This window comes from Pelodiscus sinensis, chromosome 10, assembly GCF_049634645.1.
Source record: "Pelodiscus sinensis isolate JC-2024 chromosome 10, ASM4963464v1, whole genome shotgun sequence".
Lineage (NCBI taxonomy): Eukaryota > Metazoa > Chordata > Testudines > Trionychidae > Pelodiscus > Pelodiscus sinensis.
In genome coordinates, this window is record NC_134720.1 from 40,260,842 (window position 1) to 40,281,222 (window position 20,381).

General features: G+C 41.4%; 1 protein-coding gene across 6 annotated transcripts in view; it reads left to right on the top strand.

Moving 5' to 3' along the window:
- Window positions 1-20,381, top strand: part of FNDC3B (fibronectin type III domain containing 3B) — a 392,297-nt gene that overhangs the window by 326,153 nt on the left and 45,763 nt on the right. For all 6 annotated transcript variants that reach the window (XM_075937961.1, XM_075937956.1, XM_075937959.1 and 3 more), the window contains 2 exons: window positions 271-551; window positions 12,700-12,912. In XM_075937961.1, the coding sequence (XP_075794076.1) occupies window positions 271-551; window positions 12,700-12,912 (494 nt within the window). The remainder of the gene's footprint in view (window positions 1-270; window positions 552-12,699; window positions 12,913-20,381) is intronic.

A 20,381-nucleotide genomic window follows, 5' to 3' on the forward strand; every position in this document is an offset into this window, starting at 1 on the left:
AGTGCAGAGGGCTTAATTAAAGTGGTTAGGCAGGAGAATTCTGTGTACTCTTTAAAGACACTTCAGACTATATGAGTGACACGCTTGGGTAGAAGAGAAAGGTATTAATTGGCTTAATTTAGATAAAGGGCATGATTTTATTAAGTGATGAATTATAAAGGTGATAGATATCTCACTTTTCCAGGCTGTGAAGTTCATTGGTCTAAGTTTATTTAATTGCCACATGAAATGAAATGTGTGTTGCTATAAAAACATTATTTTGTTCCCTAGGCTATAAACCAAGCAGGAGCTGGACCCTACAGTGATCTGGTAACCTGCAGGACTCCAGCATCAGTACCTGATGCAGTCCGTACCCTCTCTGTCTTGGAGGATGAGCATACGGATGCCTATCAGCTATCACCCTCTGCGTGCCTTGTTTTAAACTGGGAAGAACCGTGCAATAATGGGTCCGAGATAACTTCTTACAACATTGACCTTGGCGACATTAGCATTCCAGTTAGTAACATTACAAGTTACGTTATTGATGATCTGCTTCCGGAAACCTCTTATCGGTGAGTATCATCATCCTGGCATTTCTCAGTGCAGTAGTGAACATTCATGTTGATTTCACACATATTAGCTAGATATAGGGAATCTTTATAGGATGTAGCAGAAAGAAGAAAAAATATCCTTAAACATCTGGAGAAAGCATAATGATGTTTTTATGGAATGCTTTGGAGCAGTCCAGGTTCAAAGATTTGTTCTCTTTGTTCATTTTATTCTATCTTCTTGTCTCTCCATTCCCTCCCACACCATTTATCTCCTTTATTTTCCTATGTGCTTTGTCCTTGTTTTTGTCTGCTATGCTTACAAACCATATTAGTTACTCTATGAAGCAAATACCAAGACAGATAAAATTCATCATAATGTTGTAATGAGGTTTACAAACCCCATATGGGGCAGACAGACAGGAAAGGAGAGTCTTCCTGGTTTACAGGCACCCAGGCTCACCAGCCCCCAAAAGCTGCCAGAAATTCCAGTTGTGGAGACATGCTCCCAGAGCTGGAACCAATAAGGAAAACAAGCATAGCAATAAAAGAATAACAACAACAGAGAAAGATGGGGAGGCAAAAAGGTCTTAGCTAGTGCAGGAGCAAATGCCCTATGGCAGCCTGCTTCTAAGACTGACAGGGAGACAAAGGACAACTACAAACCTTGGAGTTTAAGGGCTGATAGACTAATTTTAAGTTAAGTTGATAAACTAGGCTAATTTGAGATGAATAGGAGGGACAACAGTTAGAGGAAATCTCAGTCCTCTAAAAAGACTTTATCCCAAAAGCAGTTGACAAATATACATTCCAGAACTGGGAAAAGATAAATGCTTCTAACTGACATGGGATGATGCGTTCATTGCAATGTATCATTTTTCAGGCTCTAATCAATAATGTTCTATTAAGTGTTTATAGGTATTAACTATAATAATTTTCTGTATGGTGAATAAATTGTGTACTGTTAAAAATGGTGACTTTATGCGTGTTCTTTTGAATAGATATATTTGCCATCTCATTAATAGGAAAAAATAATTTACGATGTAATTTGGGATTAAGCGATTGGCTGGTAACAACTCAGATTCTAAATTTTTTTCTGAAATGGTTTCTCCAAATGTATATTCATCCTTTGAACTAATCTGGTTTTTATGTTTTTTATGATGTCTTTCTGTTTGCTGCTAAAATTCAGATTATCCTAAACAGTGACAGGCAAACAATCATATACAGTAGAATTGATCATATGATGGAAGCTTTTTAAAAAAACACACAGTTATTCTAATAGATACATAATACAGAAAGCTCTGATTGTATATTTCAAGAAATTAAACCTAGCGCAGACTCAGTTCTCTACTCTTCTTCACATTTTAATATGATAGCACTGAGAACAGTGTAGTGGCCTCTAGCTTTCTACCAGGCTATGAAAATGTAAAACACAAATATAAACTGCAGCTGGATGGCTCAGGGATTGCTACTCGAATATGGAGGCTTTCGTTTTTGGGTCACTAGTACTAATCCAGCCAACACTGATGATGACCTAAAGTCATTACTGTTTAAAGTCTTGTCAGTGGCTTATATCTTGTGAGCTGGACAAATATTAACATGGCAAAATTCATCGTGAGATCTGTGACTTTCTTGATTCTCTCAAACATCAGGCAAAGGATTTACTACTATGGCGACAGAACTGCTCTCTCCCCTCCTAGTAGTCTCTGGGGGTATGTCTACACTACCCTCCTAGTTCGAACTAGGAGGGTAATGTAGGCATACCGCACTTGCAAATGAAGCCCGGGATTTGAATTTCACGGGCTTCATTTGCATAAGCGGGGAGCCGCCATTTTTAAAACCCCCTGGTTCGAACCCTGTGCAGCGCGGCTACACGGGGCTCGAACTAGGTAGTTCGGACTAGGATTCCTATTCCGAACTACCGGTACACCTCGTTCCACGTTCCACGAGGAGTACCGGTAGTTCAGAATAGGAATCCTAGTCCGAACTACCTAGTTCGAGCCCCGTGTAGCCGCGCTGCACGGGGTTCGAACCAGCGGGGTTTTAAAAATGGCGGCTCCCCGCTTATGCAAATGAAGCCCGGGAAATTCAAATCCCGGGCTTCATTTGCAAGTGCAGTATGCCTACATTACCCCGCTAGTTCGAACTAGCGGGGTAGTGTAGACATACCCTGGGAGAAGTGGGTCAGTGTTGCCTGGGCTCTACATTCACTTTAGAAATTTTAAAAGAGAAACCATCAATACGGGAAAAAATCAGATTTAGCTCTTTCTCCTCCTCATAGAACCACAGAACTGGAGAGGACCTTAAGAAATCTTGTAATCCAGTCTCCTGCACTTAAGCCAGAACTAAGTATTATCTAGACTAGAGTTTCTTGAGCTTTTTTCTTCCTGAGGTCCCCCTCCCCCGCCTTTACTTTTCCTAATGTGCATATGAAATCATGTGATTTTAGCCTAGGAGCATGTCTCTGATCGGAATGAAAAAGGGCAACTAAGATTTAACTATTTAACTGGTCACAATGATTGCTGTGAGACCAACCTTCTAAAAATGGTATGATGGGAAAAATAAGAACTAAGTGTTGAGTTTGGAATGAAAAATACATATCAGGGCATCTTGTTCTTTTCATAAAATACCATACCTCAGCTTTGTCTTGAAAAGCCAAAGGCCAATGCTGAATTTCAGAAGTAGCTCATGAAGCATTGACCATACTATGTACTTCTGTGATAATAAAAATAACTCTGAAAAAAGAACTTATAAAATAATTGCTAGTGGATATTTTTAACCTCCTTCCTTCATTGTTGTTGTCATCTCTGCTCTTAGATACACACTTCCCTCCTTATCAGTGTTTATCCAGTTTATCTGTCTGATATTTTAGGGCACCAATCATCATATTACCTACACATAACATAAACAGGTTGTTAGGTTTAATTACCATTTGCAAATCCCTTTTAGCTACTCTATTGTGGGAATATTATTAGTTTATGATATATGGGACTATAATAAAGCTGTGTGAAATTTGTGCAATGAAAACAAGTGAAAGTCACCTGGCATTAGGTTTCTTTCCAAACCGAAATGTTAAGCAAGTCCTCAGAGATTATCAAATCTCTTGGCAAATCTGGTCTGGGTTTCAAGTCAACAAAACTAGTCAAAACTGTGGTTTCAGAGGCATTTCACTGCAAGGTTTTGGGTTTGTTTGAAGCCAGAATCTCAAAGCAAACCTCTAGTTGTGACTCAGCGAGAACCAACATTTGAAAAATGTATGTTTTGCCCAGCTTACCATTTACGTCTGCACACTGTGCTGATAGGATAAAAATAGTTTAAATATAATAAAACAAAACTCTTAGATATGAAAATCACTTCACTGTAAACAGCATGAAAATGATCTGAGCTGATTTGTGATAATTTCTTCCACTTAAAGATCTGTACATGACATATGTCCCAAAATTTAGGTACTTTAGATATATTTGATTGGTAGTCAAATTGGTCATATGACTAGCTACGCTATAACTCTACCTGCCTGCCCCAGAGAACTTTGGAAAATTCAGCTTTATCTAGGGTTGCCAGGTATCCGGTTTTGGACCAGACTCTCTAGTATTTGAGCTTTCTCTTGGGGAAACAAATTAAGAAAATATAAATAAGAAAATATAAATGTCCAGTATTTTCTAAATAATATATAATGTAGATTGTGATTAATGTCAAGTGTGTCCAGTATTTTTGTTGAAATCATCTGGCAACCCTATATCTGGTACAAAGATTGTACTTATCTTGGAAAATGACTTGCCCATCTTCTTTTTAGTACTAGTGTCTGTTTCAATTGCTAGCAAAATCCATACATGCTAATGTGCTCCTTCTCAGTTCAGCTCTTTGCAACTAAGAGAAGTTGTTTGTCACAAGGCTTCAAGCGTGTTTATGGACGTGCTGAAAGGTTCATACTGTTTGTTTGTTACATAAGCCCATGGTCAACCATGTGCATTTCAAGTTTACTCTGCACACTAATAGACTGTTTAAAATTCACATGACAATGTTTGACATTGTCACTGAACAAGGGCATAAAAGGGAATGCTTCAGATGCTCTTGTTGTATATTGTTGTACTTATTTCTGTGGCTCTTTAGAGAGGAAAAACATGCAATATCAAAATGCAACTCCCAGGATCTGCTTTTCTGTAACAAATATGGAAACATTAATTGCAGTAGAAACATGAAAGCAAAATTTCATGTGCTGACCTTCATTTTTGACGGCACAAATAATTGCCTTGTTCAGTTTTGCACTCATGGTTGAACCATTTAAATAGGGCAATCGGGAACACGGACTTCAGATGACAAATAGAAATAATTGTAGACATAAGCAAAAATAAAAGCCTCACTAAGGTTTAACAAAGAAGACCCTAAATCTTTTGGCACACACACATAATTGTGGATTCTTTAAAAATACAGGCAGTCCCCGGATTACGTACAAGATAGGGACTGTAGGTTTGTTCTTAAGTTGAATCTGTATGTAAGTCGGAACTGGCGTCCAGAATCAGCCGCTTCTGAAACTGACCAGCGGCTGACTACAGGAAGCCCGAGGCAGAGTTGCTCTGCCCCGGGCTTCCTGGAATCAGCCGCTGATCAGTTTCAACAGGCTGAATCTGGACGCCAGTTCCAACTTACATACAGATTCAACTTAAGAACCCCAGGCGTCCCCAAGTCAGCTGCTGCTGAAACTGATCAGCGGCTGATTCCAGGAAGCCTGGGGCAGAGCATCTCTGCCTCGGGCTTCCTGTAGTCAGCGCTGGTCAGTTTCAGCAGCGGCTGACTTGGGGACACCTGGGGCTGGGGTGCTGCCAGGTTGGTCCAGTAGCGCCCAGAGCGGCGCTGCGGGACTAACCGGCAGCACCCCAGCTGCTCTACCACAGGCGTCTGGAGAAAAGCCTGGTCTGCTGGGGGGGGGACACACACTAGCTGCGTCCTCTCCCCCCCCCCCCCAGCAAACATGGGAGACGTGGGCGGCGGACCGAGACGCACCGCGGTCCCGCCGCCCGGGTCCTCCGTGGCTTTGCTCCGCGTCTCCTCGGCTGTCCCGTTGCCGGCGTCCTCTGAGTCTTTGCTCCCCGTCTCCCTGGTCTGCTGGTCTCCAACAGACCAGCAGACCAGGGAGACGCGGAGCAAAGCCGCGGAGCACACGGGCAGCGGGACAGCCCAGACGTGCCGTGGCTGACCGGCTGCCAGCGTCCTCCGAGGCTTTGCTCCCCGTCTCCCTGGTCTGCTGGAGACAGCAGACCAGGGAGACAGGGAGCAAAGACAGCCGCGGCGCGTCTGGGCTGTCCCGCTGCCTGCGTGCTCCACGGCTTTGCTCAGCGTCTCCATGGTCTGCTGGAGGGGCTCCCCCCCCAGCAGACCAGGGAGACACGGAGCAGCTTTTCTCGCCCCGGAGGACGCGGGCGGCGGGACTGCGGTGCATCTGGGCGTCCCGCCGCTCCCGTCCTCCGGGGCGAGAAAAACCCCGTTCGTAACTGCGGATCCGACATAAGTCGGATCCGCGTAAGTCGGGGACTGCCTGTAGTTTCTTTCTGCCAGTATTGCTGTTTTCCAGTATCTAAGCTTTCTTTTCTTTTTAAAGGAATTGGCATTGATTGTAGAACTGAACACGTTTTCTTCCTATCCAGTTTGATCCTGCAAGTTATGAAGGATATGCAGTACCTCACAGAAAGTATTTCTTCTCTCTCAAGATGAGGACCTGATCCTAAAGAATAAATGGCACTTTTTAGAGTTTTCTATTTTGGAGCCTTTGTTGCTTAGACCTACTGGCATTTAGACCAGAAGGGACTATTATGATTATATACTCAGACCTCCTGAATAACACAGGCTATAGAAATTCACCCAGTAATTTCTTCATCAAGCCCAAAACTTCTGGTTGACCAAGGTTATATGTTTTAGAGAGAGACATCCAATCTTGATTTAACAATTTCAAATGATGGAAAACACACCACACACATTCCTTGGTACATTAGTGGTTAATTACGCTCAGTTGCATCTTATTTGAATGTCTGGCTTCAACTTCCAATTATGAGGTGTTACGTGGTTGGTGCTACAGGCTGACACTCCGTAATCCGGACTTCCCTAATCCGGCAACACCCCTGGTCTGGCATGGTTGGAGTGATCCCATGCAACCAGGCACATTGCCAGACTAGGGCAGGTGGAGGGAAGAGTTCTGGCTGGCAATGGCGTGGCTAGGGAGAGACCCTGGTGGCAGTGGGAGCACTGGGCAGAGCATGGAACTCTGAGCATTAAACAGTGCAGCGGGGATTTAAAATGAGGTGAAATGAGGTGTACCGGTAGTTCGGAATAGGCACCCTAGTCCGAACTACCTAGTTCGAGCCCCGTGTAGCCGCGCTGCACGGGGTTCGAAGCAGCGGGGATTTAAAAATGGCGGCTCCCCGCTTATGCTAATGAAGCCCGGGAAATTCAAATCCCGGGCTTCATTAGCAAGTGCGGTATGCATACATTACCCCGCTAGTTCGAACTAGCGAGGTAGTGTAGACATACCCATAGATATGTGGTGCTCTCCACAATGTGGGTCTAGCCTCTAGACACTACCTTAATACAAATAAGAAGATGCCCTTTATTTTAATTTGACGTTGAATGCAGTTTTCACCAGCCTTCTAATTTTCCTAGTTCATGACTGTCTGTCTGTGTACACACAACATACGTGAACCCAGCTCTACCCTTTAAAATACTCTTTAAAAAATGAAAGATGACATTTAAATGAAATTGCTAATGCTGTCATAATTCTTCCTTCAAATTATGACACTGTCATGGAGAAATGGTGGAAGCATAAATGATCTGGGAACAGGTGGTTTGTTTCTTTTGAGGTTTGGTTTATTTACTGCAAAATGTAAACGTAATGGAAACTCTAATTATGAATTCATTGCTTTAAACTCCCTGCCAAAAGCTGATATTTCTTAATTTAGTCACATGTCAGTGTCCATATGTCATATGTCATCATTACTAGATGATGAATTCTTAGCTTCTTATTGATAATTCAAAATTATTTCCACATGTTTTCACCTTGAAAGCCATTACGTGTTAAGATGATGACTTTTGAAGCTGAAATAATGAGCATACAAAATGAAGTAAGGACAAAGTCTGCATTCGTTAATTATACTTCTAATACCAATAGTCAGTCTATTTCAACATCTATGCTTTTATCTTTTTCTTTAGTTTTTTTTACTTGCTTTGTCTTAAACGTACTGTAGGTTTTGTGTATGTTAGTTAACTTAATTGCACCATCAAATGCAGAATGCAATTTGTGAATCTGCGAAAGTAGATTGCTGAAATGAAACCTAGGCTATGTCTAGACTGCAGGCTTCTTTCGGAAGATCTTCCAAAAACACTTCTTCTGAAAGAGCATCCACACACAAAAGCATATTAAACAAGCGATCTGCTTTTTCGAAAGATAGCGTCCATTCAGTGTGAATGCTATCTTGTATTTAAGCTGTGATTTCTATGGACGGAGTGGCCCGACTGAGACACCTGTGTTTTTCCTCTTTCCTCTTCTTTTGAAAGAACTCCCTCTTCCCCAACCACACATGCCTTTTTCCAAAAGAGCTCTTTCGGAAAAAGGCTTCTTCCTTGTAGAAAGAGGATTACCAACACTGGAGAAACCCCTCTGTTCTTTTGATTTACTTTCTGAAGAACGCAATTGCAGTATTGATGTAAGTCAGGTTTTGTCGGAAAAACGGCCATTTTTCCAACAAAACTGTAGTGTAGACATACCCTAAGGGTATGTCTTAAAGTTTTGAAACTTTAAGGCCTGGTTCTGATCTCAGAAGCTTTATACTAGTATAATTCCATTGTCTTCAGTAGAGTTATTCCTGATTTACACTCATGTAACAGATAGGGTTACCAGATGATTTCAAAAAAATACTGGACACACTTGATCTCAGAGGTGAGTGGGGAGTGGCCGGAAGGAGGTCGGGGGGAGTGGGGCTGGGCAGGGGAGATCGGGGGACGGGGGCACGGGGCGACTGGCAGGAAGCAGGGCTGGCCTGGAGAGGGTTGGGGGTAGCGGGGCTGGCCGGCGAGAGATCACTGGGGGTGGGAGGGACCAGCCAGCGGGAAGTGGTGCTGGCCGGGAGCGGATTGGGGGGACCGGGGCTGGCTGGGGCGGAGGAGGGGGGGGGGGAAGGGGCGTACACAGATCCCAGGGCTCTGCCCATCCTGCACATGGTCCCGGTAGGGCACATGAGTGAATCTGGCCCCGGGGATTCCACCCTGCCCTGGCCCTGGCCCTGGCCCAGCCCCCACCCCAACCCCCCTCCTTTCTACTGTGTAGTTGCATACTGCCTGGCTGGTAGACACGCTCACGCAATGTGAGCGTGTCTACCAGCCAGACAGTGCGCAACTACGTACTGATACTCCTGATAATAATAAAACTTACTTAATTAGAAAATACCGGACATTTATATGTCCAGTATTTTCTCAATTTGTTTCCCGGACAGAAAGCTCAATTACCGGACTGTCCGGTTCAAAACCGGACACCTGGCAACCCTAGTAACAGAGATCAGAATTAGAACCTTAAGAAATAAAGAAACACTCCTTACTTGAACTCATTTGGTCTGTAAGAAATCTTGAAGATTGCTATAATACTACTACTACTACTGCTAATTAACATGTTGAAAACTTTAACTCTATCTAATTAATCCTAGAAACACTGATGTATGGTTGGTAAGCACTGTAGTATCATACCCATTGTACAGGTGGAGAAACTGAAAGCTGAGAGGAGAAATAACTGGTACAAGGCAAATCAGTGGCAGAACTTGAAATAGTATACTGAATTTCTGGCTCCTAGTTCAGTGTTGGGTCCATTCAATAAACTATGCTGTTTCCATGATATAGGCATTTAAATGTAAAGATCTAGTATGCAATATGTGGCCCCTTAATTTAAAACGCAGTCCACAAAATAGGGTTGAAAGAAATAGAAATAAAATGACATCTAATTTTTTTCACTTCCTAAGACTAAGTTGTATGAAATTAGAGGATCTTAAAAAGCGACTTCTAAAGAAATGTATCTTAGAAAGCAACAGAACAATCAGAAACCACACAGTTTAAAAACAATGAATGACGAACAAAACCTGCATTCATCTGGTACATCTTCCTAGTTTCTCTCTTGACCTCCCTTTAGTAGTTTACAAAATTGAACATTGATTTCAGTACAGGACACTGATAAAAACAGAAAAGGAAGACAGTTAAATAAAGAACAAGCAACAGTTCTTTTTAATTTAGTTCAAATAAAGAAGCAATAAAGATGCAAATGATTAATTTTGAATACTTGATCTCTAAACACATTGCGACCTCTAAGGAATATTGTGCAGGAAAAGGCTCTGAGCCCTGGCATGTACAGAACACACAGCTCTGATGAGGCCAATCAGCATTCCAGGTATGCATCTTGAGGGCAGGCAGAAAGTGATTTTTTACAATGAAACATGTTGTTCTTATCCCATGAGTAATTCTACTCATAATGGCACATGGGAGAATGGTGCATGTCAGCCTTTTCGGGATACTTTGTAATATTCATTTAAAAGGTCAGTGCTACCTTTAAGAATGTGCAGAACTTCTCTTAAAGTCAATGTACTTTATGTCAGTATATGTAAAGAAGGATAGATTGTTAGTTCTTTAATAAGAATAAATATTCAAAATAAATTCTTCTAACCAAAGCTGGTGGATGCTCTGTAGGCTTTTCTTCCAAGTACAGAATTGGAGTATTAAAACCAAAATATTTATGAAAAAGCACAAGACTGTCAAGGAAGAGCACAGTTCAGGGAGCCAGGAAATGCTTGAGTTCTAATCCTGGTTAGCTCATTTTGTGATCTTTGGCTCACCTTATGACCTTTATTTAGCCCTTTTGTGTCTGAATTCCACTTTGTAAAATCGCGGTATTAATACATGTCTTAGTGGAATATAAGGGAACATTGTGGCATTTCTAAGGGGTTTTTTTCCCCTTGAATTTGACTAGGATCCTTCTTACATGGCAGCCCCAGGTAGTAGAGGAGGCATAACATACTCCCCTAATCTTTTGTGCTGCACTACTGTTTCTTGCATACAGGGCCTCTGTCCCTTGTGTAAATGTAACTGCATTAATATAATACTGTATGTTGTGTACAGAGGTATTGCATCTGCATCCTTTGCAGGTAAGACTCTCTTTTTTTTACAGATGTATTTGTTAATGATTTTTCTCTATATTGATTGAATAAGATTTCCCTTTTGCTTTGTATAATGAAAAAAACCCAAAATAAACCTACTGAGGCAAATAAATCCTTTGAAGTTTTAATTCTGTCTTTTTTCCCCAAGTTTTTTAGTCTAAGTAAGTGGATGTGTCACATGGAAAGATTCCATTTAGGTGCTGCTTCCCTTGCAGTAGGCAAAGGCAATGTTGCAAATGACTGTTTTTCTGCTGGTAGCTACTGGCTTCATGGTGGCTTGTAGTTTTCAGAAGAAGATTCATCTCATTTCAAGAATCATTTCCAATGAGAAAATTAGATGGCTGTGCCTAGCATTTCGAAAGCAGGTGGTGTACCGTATGTTCAGTCATCTAAACTAGGATATTTTTTGTAAAATCATAATAATTTCGTTTGCCCACCAGGTTTTTCTCTTTTCTATTTTGATAACAGATTTGTGAAGCAAACATCTGGCTTGTCTATGCCAGTTTTAATACTTACATAGTATGCTTTTTAAGGATCTCTGAGCTCTCTCTAAACATTAATTGTCACATCTTGTGATTGAAGGAGATAATCTTATCCCCATTGTATAATTACACTGAGGCACCAAGAAGTAAATGACTGATAGAAGCCAGAAGCCATTACTCTGGTGGAACAATAGTGTTCAGAGGCCTGCCTCAATCCCTAGATCATTCCCAGAAAAAAACCTATTGTATGACTGTATAGATGATAGGGCTTCTCACTCCCAGTGTTGCTTGTTTTGACTCTGATGGCTCAGTAAGCTTTTGTCCGTTGGTAAGTGAATCTAGGAGCCAGGTTCTTGACTGAGCTCACAAATAAATCTTTAACATTCAAAGAGAGTATGTAACATTGGAAGATTAATTCTCTATAATCTGTCTACATACTACTAATATTTTTCTTGGCTAAAAAGTCTGAGGGGTAGCAGTGTTCGTCTGTAACTTTAAAAACAAGTAGTCCTTAGAGAATAACTTATCTATCTTATGTATCTGTCTTTCTATCTATCATCAGCTTCATGGGCAAAACACAATTCCTCTGCTCATCTGAGGAAGTGGGTTTTGCCCACAAAAGCTCTTGATACTATATATTTCTTTTCTTGGCATTTGGTTTTTAAAATAGTATTCTTAGTAATTTTCAGAATATGAACAACATCTAGATTCTTGGATCTCTGATGTAATCATGCCTGTTTTCAGAACTCCCTTTGTGGGATGAGCTGTATCCATTGGAATAATACAGTGTCTTTAGAACAGGGTATGTAGCCACTAGCCAGTCTGTATTGCCATAAAACGTGTTACTATCTGGCTACAACTTTGGCGTAGTCCCTCAACAGTCCTCCATGCTGATCATGTTTGTGACTAAAAACAGGATTTCGGTTTCAACAGCTGTCCATACTGCATGTTCCACAATCACCATCTATCAGATTCTGCAACACTACCTACCTTGACTAATTTGTCTTTTTGCATAGAGCCACACTGAAGAAATGTTAATGTTAGTGTACTGACTGATTACTCCATGAGTAAAGATGACCATAAACTGGTAATAAGGCTGTATAAGTAGATGACCATATTCAAAGTGAGGTATTACCTTCCTGTTCATGCAGTCCCATTGACTAAAGTTGGACAGCTCTCTGCATAGGTACTATTCTGTGGCCCTAAGGCCCTGAGATTAAGCTAGGCAGTATAGCATATAGTGTCTTCCTATTCATTGGTCATTGTCTTCACTGCTGCTGCTGTGATATTAAGAGGATCATAATAGAGTGAGTAGGTTGAGGAACCTTTCACTTTTGCCAAGTTGAGAGATGGAAGCTATTGGGAACGGACATATGAGCTACTGAATTTGATGCTATATTAGATTTCACACTGAAGGCCAGCAACAGCTTTTGTCCTGTGGAGCTGTTTAGGAGACAGTGTTTTCTGAAAGCACATGGCTTCAACCTGCTTCATTTTTGTTGTTTATTTTAGGATCAGAATCCAGGCTGTCAATGAAATTGGAGCTGGACCATTTAGCCACTTCATTACAGCAAAAACCAGACCCATACCACCCTTACCTCCTCGGTTAGAGTGTGCTGCAGCAGGTCCTCAGAGCCTAAAGTTGAAATGGGGGGACAGCAGCTCCAAACTGCATGCTATGGATGATATGGTGTATATCTTGCAGATAGAGGACAGAAACAAAAGGTAAGAGAGGTGCATGTATCTGTTCTTAAATGTTCGTGACGAGTGAATCAGCACAAGGTATTTAAATGAATGAATCACGGTAAAAGAAGTGGGCTGTTTTCCTTATTATCTTATACCTACAGGCATGTGAAAATTGTTGTTTTAATGTGGATTCAATAATGTAATTTGTGGACGTATAGTTTAACCTGTATATAAATTTGGTGTCTCAGCTGTTACACAATTGTCATAAAACAGTTGAACTATGGAAGTTTTTTACAGTTCACATTTAGCAACTGTCCTGATTTTTTTTCTCTCTGAGAGTTTCACAATCATTGCTAATTTGTTCCCTTCCTTGGAAATATCATACAGTGCAGAAAGTAATGTGATATTGCTCCCCAAGTGGCACTTGCTTGATATTTAAATTATAAATAAGAAGCAAGTTGCAAAGATAATAAATATGTGAATGAAAAAAAAGGGGAGAGCTATGGTTTGTTATAGTTTCTAGATTATTTTGGGGCACTAGAAAAATAATATAAATACTATAATATAAACGTATTGGGTTGGTAACTGCACATTGACCGCAAAATAAGAATGTATGGGCCTCACCCACTAGTGTTGCTTACAAAAAGCTCTCTTTGAGGCTTTGGGGATAAAAGAAATGCAGAATCAGGCCTTACATTATGGATATGTCTAGATTACATGCCTCTGCCGACCAGACCCAGGGGTTTGGTTTTTTTTCCAGTTTTAAATTATTTAATTGTTTTCCCATTAATTTTAATCGTCCGCCATTGTCTCATCCTGAATGGACAATTCTATGTGTTTAGAGCTGGTGTCATATAAACAGCCGGTGTGGATGGTGCTCTCTCTGCCGGTCTACCTCACCACACTTCTGTGAAGTGATGCTGTCGTTCCACTAAAGTTACAATTACTGATATTTACACACATACCTTCATGATCATAATCTGTATACACATCAAACACAGGATATTGCAAGCTTTCATAAAAGATTTTGATATATTTTTATACATTATAACATTATTGACAACCTGTTCATTCAGTTGCTTGTTTGGGGGAGTTTAGACTCACTGTTCTCCCGTTGGGGTGTCTGATGATCAGACCTACCTCCCGCCGCCAAATCTACAGTCTTTGTGGCAGCACAGTTGATGCTTTGTGTTAAGCAAACAGCAAGAGGCATTCAATGAATATAAAATCTCACTTGAAATAACGAGTGACAAACAGCAGCTTCTCAGTACAGTGACACTTGGCAGGAGCCCTATTACCTGTAGCCATATGTGATGAAGTGAGATATGAAGAAACCTACTTTTAAAAAGCTTCTGTTTGCCTTCACCTAGCACCGAAGGAAATAGATGTCAAACCTTTAACTTGCTCTAAAGCAGATTACACTATGTACTGGAGAAATAAGTTGCCTTATTATTTTATTTCATTGGACCAACAGAAGTTGGTGTAATAAAAGGTTATTTTCCCCCATCTTGTCTTTGTAAGAATAAAACACATTATCCAGGAAGTTGGGAGAGTGCAAAGCTAGACAGATTTTTAGAACAGCTCCTATCACTTCTGCCCAGATCTCTGCGACTACAAATGATCCCCTAAATACTGGCCTGTGTGCTATAATACTCTAAGATCTCACAAATTTTGGCTTCGTTATAGCTTGCATGGGGGACCTCCAAGATGCTTTGTCTGCATTGGAGAAATTTACGCTCATTGTACTTCCTCAGTTGATTGTGCACCAATTGATTGTTGGGAAGGCAGCAATTAGCTTAAATAACCCCTGAAATCTATAAGGCTCAGCCCTCAGACCAGATCTGTTTTGTGCTAGTATGGATGCAACATTGCAAGTACAATCACTGCACTGTCAGGGCACATCTGCACAGCAGGGCAAAAGTCTAATTAAGATACACAATTGCAGCTACTCAATTATTTCAGCTTCTGGAGTCTACACAGCAGGAAGTTGAAGGAAGAACACTCTTTCTTCAGCTTCCTTTACTCCTTGTGAAATGAGGGTTACAGGAGCTGGAGTAAGAAGTCCTCCAACTCAGCATTATTTCGAAATAATGGCTTGCTGTGTAGACACACACTCTGTTATTTCTAAATAACATCAGTTATTCCAAAATCATGCTGCTGAGTAGACATAACCTCAGCTATGGCAGCTGTTCTTCCTGAGAGCTCTCAGAGCTACCACTTCTTCTGACTGCAAATCACCTTTCTTTCTCCAGGGAAGAAGTGTCAAAAGAGTTTCACAAGCCTACAAACTGTCATTCCTGATGACCACAGATAACTGCCCACACTTGAATCAGTATAAGCAATGGCCAGTTGTAGGGAACAAAAACTGGTGGTCCCCCGCCAAGCTGCCCATAAAATAAGCTTCATCGGCGTCTATAAAATGCCTTGATAATAGAGTATACAAAAGAGAAAAATATGATCGTGCAGCTCTCTGAGCTCCCTATTCCCAAATTTCATAGTCTATGTTCAGAGTCAGGATAACCACACATAACTTATTTTTCCTGTGTGCCCTTTTCCTGTTTTATTTCATATCTCTCCTTTGACTTTTTATGTAAATGGAAATCATAACCGTTGTATTAGCTTACAATGCTTAATTTACCTGTCAGTGGAAGGGCAGGTGAATAAACATCTCTTGTCTGACAGAAAACCTTGATACAGATTTCTCAAACATATTTTCAGTATACATAGATAACTCGCATCTGTCCATACTTCTCACCATGATATTAATGATCTGTGTAACAGCAGCTTTTATTTAAAACTTCAAATGACATTCTTTGGTGAACCAGAATGTACATACCCAAATCAGGACGTTGATGTAACTCGCTTACCAGTTGTCATTTAAGGAGTACCTGGGCTCACAGAAAGCTTGAAAGCTTGTCTCTCCAGAAGTTGGTCCAATAAAAGATATTACTTCACCCACCTTGTGTCTCTACATAAAGTAATAGTCAGCAAGTGCTCTTTAGTGTGTCTTGGTCATTAAGTATAATTCTTGGCTCTTCTATGGCAATAATGAAGCTGAACAGTTAATTTGTTGCTGAGTAAATGCTATGTTGATTTCAAGACATGATGAAGCAAGATACTTAGAAATCTTTTTGCACTGATAAATGTTGTGGCTTGAAAAGGTGTGCCTATCATGAATGTACCTGCTACATCTCTCATTTGTTCTTCATTATGTGACATTTAGCAAGATCAGATTAGCAACTCTTGTCTTCTCTGTGTTGTGCTGCCTTCAGTGGAAATGAAGAAAAGTCAGTTTCTGGCAAGCATAGTACATTGTGATCATTGAGAGCACTTGTCCTGTATGTGAGGACAATTTTACAGCTTTTAATGAGGAATGATGTTTCAGGGATTTGGGTGTTAGCTTGGAACTTAAGCAGAGTTTTTTTACTCTGTAGGAGACTTCCTGTGTAATATTAAGAAACTCGTGTCCCTGTACCTCATTTCCCCATCATTAAAATAATATAATAGCACTTCCCTAATTCACAGGGGTTTTGTGATGATAAATACTAGGGATGTAAAAGAGCAGTCAAATAGTCGACTACCTCGATAAGCCTAAACTGATCAGGTAGTCAGATTGACCACACACACACAGAGAGAGAGACACACACACACATACATACACTTTCTCTCTCTCTCTCTCTCTCTCTCTCTCCATTTTTCTTCCTCAGTCACTTGCTCTTTCCTACCCCCGTACAGTGGCTGGGGTACAGGCTCTGGAGTGGGACCATGGATGAGTGGGTTGCAGTTTAAATCAGGGCTGAGGACGAAGGGTTCAGAGTGCAGCTCAGGATTGGGGCAGAGGATGCGAACTTTGAGGTGAGGCTGGGAGTCAGAGGTTTGGAGTTCAGGAGGGCCTCTGGACAGAAGTAGGGATGCCAGGGAGTTCAGGGTGCAGGCTCCAATTGCATGGTGCTTACCTTGGATGGCTCCCAGAAGCGGCCAGCATGTCCCAGCTCCTAGGCAGAGAGACCGGGGGCTCTGTGCACTGCCCATTCCTACAGGCACTGTGCCTGCAGCTCCTATTGACCACAGTTCCTGACCAATGGGAGCTTTAGAACTGACTCCTAGGGCAAGGGCAGCATGTGAAGCCTTCCTTGTTGCCTCTGTACCCTAGGAGCCTGCCTTCGCCCCATTGCATCACGGCCTGGCGTTTAGTGTCGCAGGCAGTAGTGCTGACTGGAGCCACATGGGGCTTTTTGATTGCGCTACCCTATTTTGTATGTTCCTTTAAAATAAACAAGATGGTATGAAAGACAATACCAGACTGCATTAATTTCTGCTTCCAACTAGAACATCTCCAGGGTCTTGAACTTTGACTAGCTGTTCAGGTCAAAAAGGAATAACATTACACTGGTGGCTCACATACTTAACAAGAGCCAGTCCAGAAGTGACAGAATAAACAAATCCATTGATTGCAGGTTACTCTGTTAGTAATTTCTATGTTTCTTTTAGCAATGATACAGACAGTAATAAAAACAATTTTTATATCATTGTGTGGGTAGATAAATCCACTAGAATATGAAATGAACTTTAGGAATCATTTGTAAATGTGTTTTGAAAGGGAATCATTAGCAAGGATGGTGTGACAGAGTGTCGGGCAATAGCAGCTGATCCAGCACTGGTTGCTGCAGCTCCAGCTAGTTGCTCTAACGCTGTGGTTTTCAACCAGTGGTCCGTAGACCTAAAGGGGCCAGCAGACTGATTTCCAAAGGGGAAATTGCAAATGGGCAATAAGTAATGCTTTTTAAAAATCTACGGTTTAAGTTTTCAGCTAAAAGACCACTGGCTATTCAGTGGCCAAGTGAACCAATGGGACTATAAGGGCTTGTCTACACCAGAAGATTAGCTGGAATTACTGTTGTAGAATAACTGTTCCAGAATGGCTTCGCATGTGGATTCTCTTATTCTGGAATAACTATTGTTCTTTACATTTACTCCCTATTTTACTCTGGAATAATTTCCCCATGTGGGTAAGTGCTAAGATAAGTTAAACCAGGCCCACACTCCACCTGCACGCCACTCAGAAAAGCGGTTGCTAGACCATTTCTTTTTCAAAACTGTGAGCCGGAGGGGGGACGAGGTGGGAAGGCTTCAAGTGCTGCCTCTGCCCCCAGCACAATCCCACCAGCCAGTTTCTGACCAGAAACCAGTCAATGGGAGCTGCCTGTTTGAATAAACACACACACCCTCTCTGGGCCCTAGTTATTCACACATGCACATGGCCCTGCAGCCTGTATAGGGGCGGGGCAGGCAGGCAGGCTGCCTCAGAAACATGCTGGGCTGCTGGCCGGGAGTCACCCAGGTAAGTCTCCTGACCAGAGCCCGCCTCTGGCATCCCAGCCCCTGTCTCCCCCAACTCTCTGCCCCCAACTCCTGTCTCCTTATCTCATGTAACCCAAACCCTCTTCCCCCTCCCAGAACCTGCATCCCAGTCCCCTGCCCCAGGTCCCAACCCAGACCCCTGCACCCCAGGTGACAGCCCCTTCCTGTCCTAGGTCACAACCAAACTCTTGCACTCCAGTACAGTGACCCAGGTCACAACTGCCTCCTTCACCCAAATTCCCTCCTGCACCTCAATCCCTTACTTCAAGCTCCCTTCTGCACCCAACCTCCATCCCAGACCCAGCACTTCCTCCACCGATATCATGGAAGAGTGCGGCCCCCAACCACTTACCAAATTCTTGGAGTGGCTCCCCATCAAAAATTATTGCCCACCCTGAGTTAAACTGTAGTACATTTATTGTAAACTATACATGGGTAAATGGATAAGTAGAACATCAGTAGAAGTAGTTTGCTTTACAAATATACAAACATGATAGGTGTGTGTATTGACCCATTACAAAAATTTTACTAGATAATCGGTATTTGCACTGTTCAAGGGCTATATATTCTTTAGCAAATGGAAAATGCATAATTCATCATAAAATAGTATTCACCTCACTTCTGTAAACAGTGCTTATGCAATGACAATATATGTTATTTGCATTATGTATTTCCATTGGTATGGATTCTGGAATTAAATGCCCAGTGTTTCCCAGAAAATGTGCATGCTCCATCATGGTACACTTGAACCTATTTAATCTAGCAACCCTGGGGAACAGAGCCACTTCCTCCTCCCCCTACCAGGGTCCACACCATGGGTGTTCTCAGATTAGGGGCACCTGGAGTACAGAGTTTCCAGTATAATTAGAGTCTGTGAGTGAAAACTGACTCTTCTGAAGTTGTTTGCCATTGACTTAATTGGTCTGGAACTTCACCCTATGGCTTTCTTATGATACTGCATCATATCTAATTGCAAACATTAGTTAAATGCTGTAGAAAGACTTGCACACAAAAGAGCCTTTGTAATCTTTTAGTCAACCTAACACGATCTCTGTAGAAAGTAGCAATCTGTTACTCTCAGAGAGTATACCATGGGGTATATGGGTAACTCAACACTTTTGCAAACAGTAATTACTAAATACTAGAGTTGTTTCAGAAAGTAAAACTCATATGCTTATCCTACCTCTGTTGATGGTGTGTTCCTGTAACGGAATTGACACATCACTGACATGCCTCCTGCTGGTCATGTTAGGAATTGCAGATACTGATTAACACGGTTACCCCGTGAGACCTATCTTCTCCACACATTCTCTCGAAGCATAGAGGGACTGTATTGTTATAAGTGTTGTGGTCAGATTTAAGTAACATAGTCCTCAATGAAAGAATAGAATAGAATAGAATAGAATAGAATAGAATAGAATAGAATAGAATAGAATATCTGTCTACTAAGAAATGTCCAGTGTTCTTCTACAGCATGTCATCTTTCAAATAAAATCTGTTTTCACTACCCATAATGCACATGAGGGAGAATAGAAGTACTGTAGAAATAGATAGGCACATAGAAAAGCAATTCTAAACATGTTCATTTGCAGCAATTATGATTTACATCCAATTTACTGAGTTGTAAAATTTTATTCAAAATATACTAATAGCTAAATGAGCATTAGTGCAAAAAATGCATGAAAGAGTCTCAGAGCTGGAAAAGATTATCCTAAAAGGAAATTCATAATTAAGCCTGAGAAATGTGGCACTTTCCTGTTTTGTCTGCAGTACCTAAACTTGACAGGAAGTTAACATTTAGAAAATCTTTATGGTCACACGCATCCAATACTGCTTCTGTACTTATCCATTGCACAGATCGCTGTTATATGGAGTACATTTTTGTTAGGACAGTGTCTAAAGCCTCCAATCGGGATTGGGGTTCTTTCTGTTGATATTGTACAAACACCGAAAAGATGAGACCCTTGTCTGAAGATCTTATCATTTCACCTCTATTTCCTTTCTTTTCTTGCTTTTAGTCACAACTTTAATATTATTTCAGTGGATGTAAGTTGTTTACGTTGTCTCACCTGATGAGACAAAGGGAGGGGAGAGAGAAAGGAGTGTTACACATCTAAGGGAAAATGTTCTTTATACTGAATTAGGAT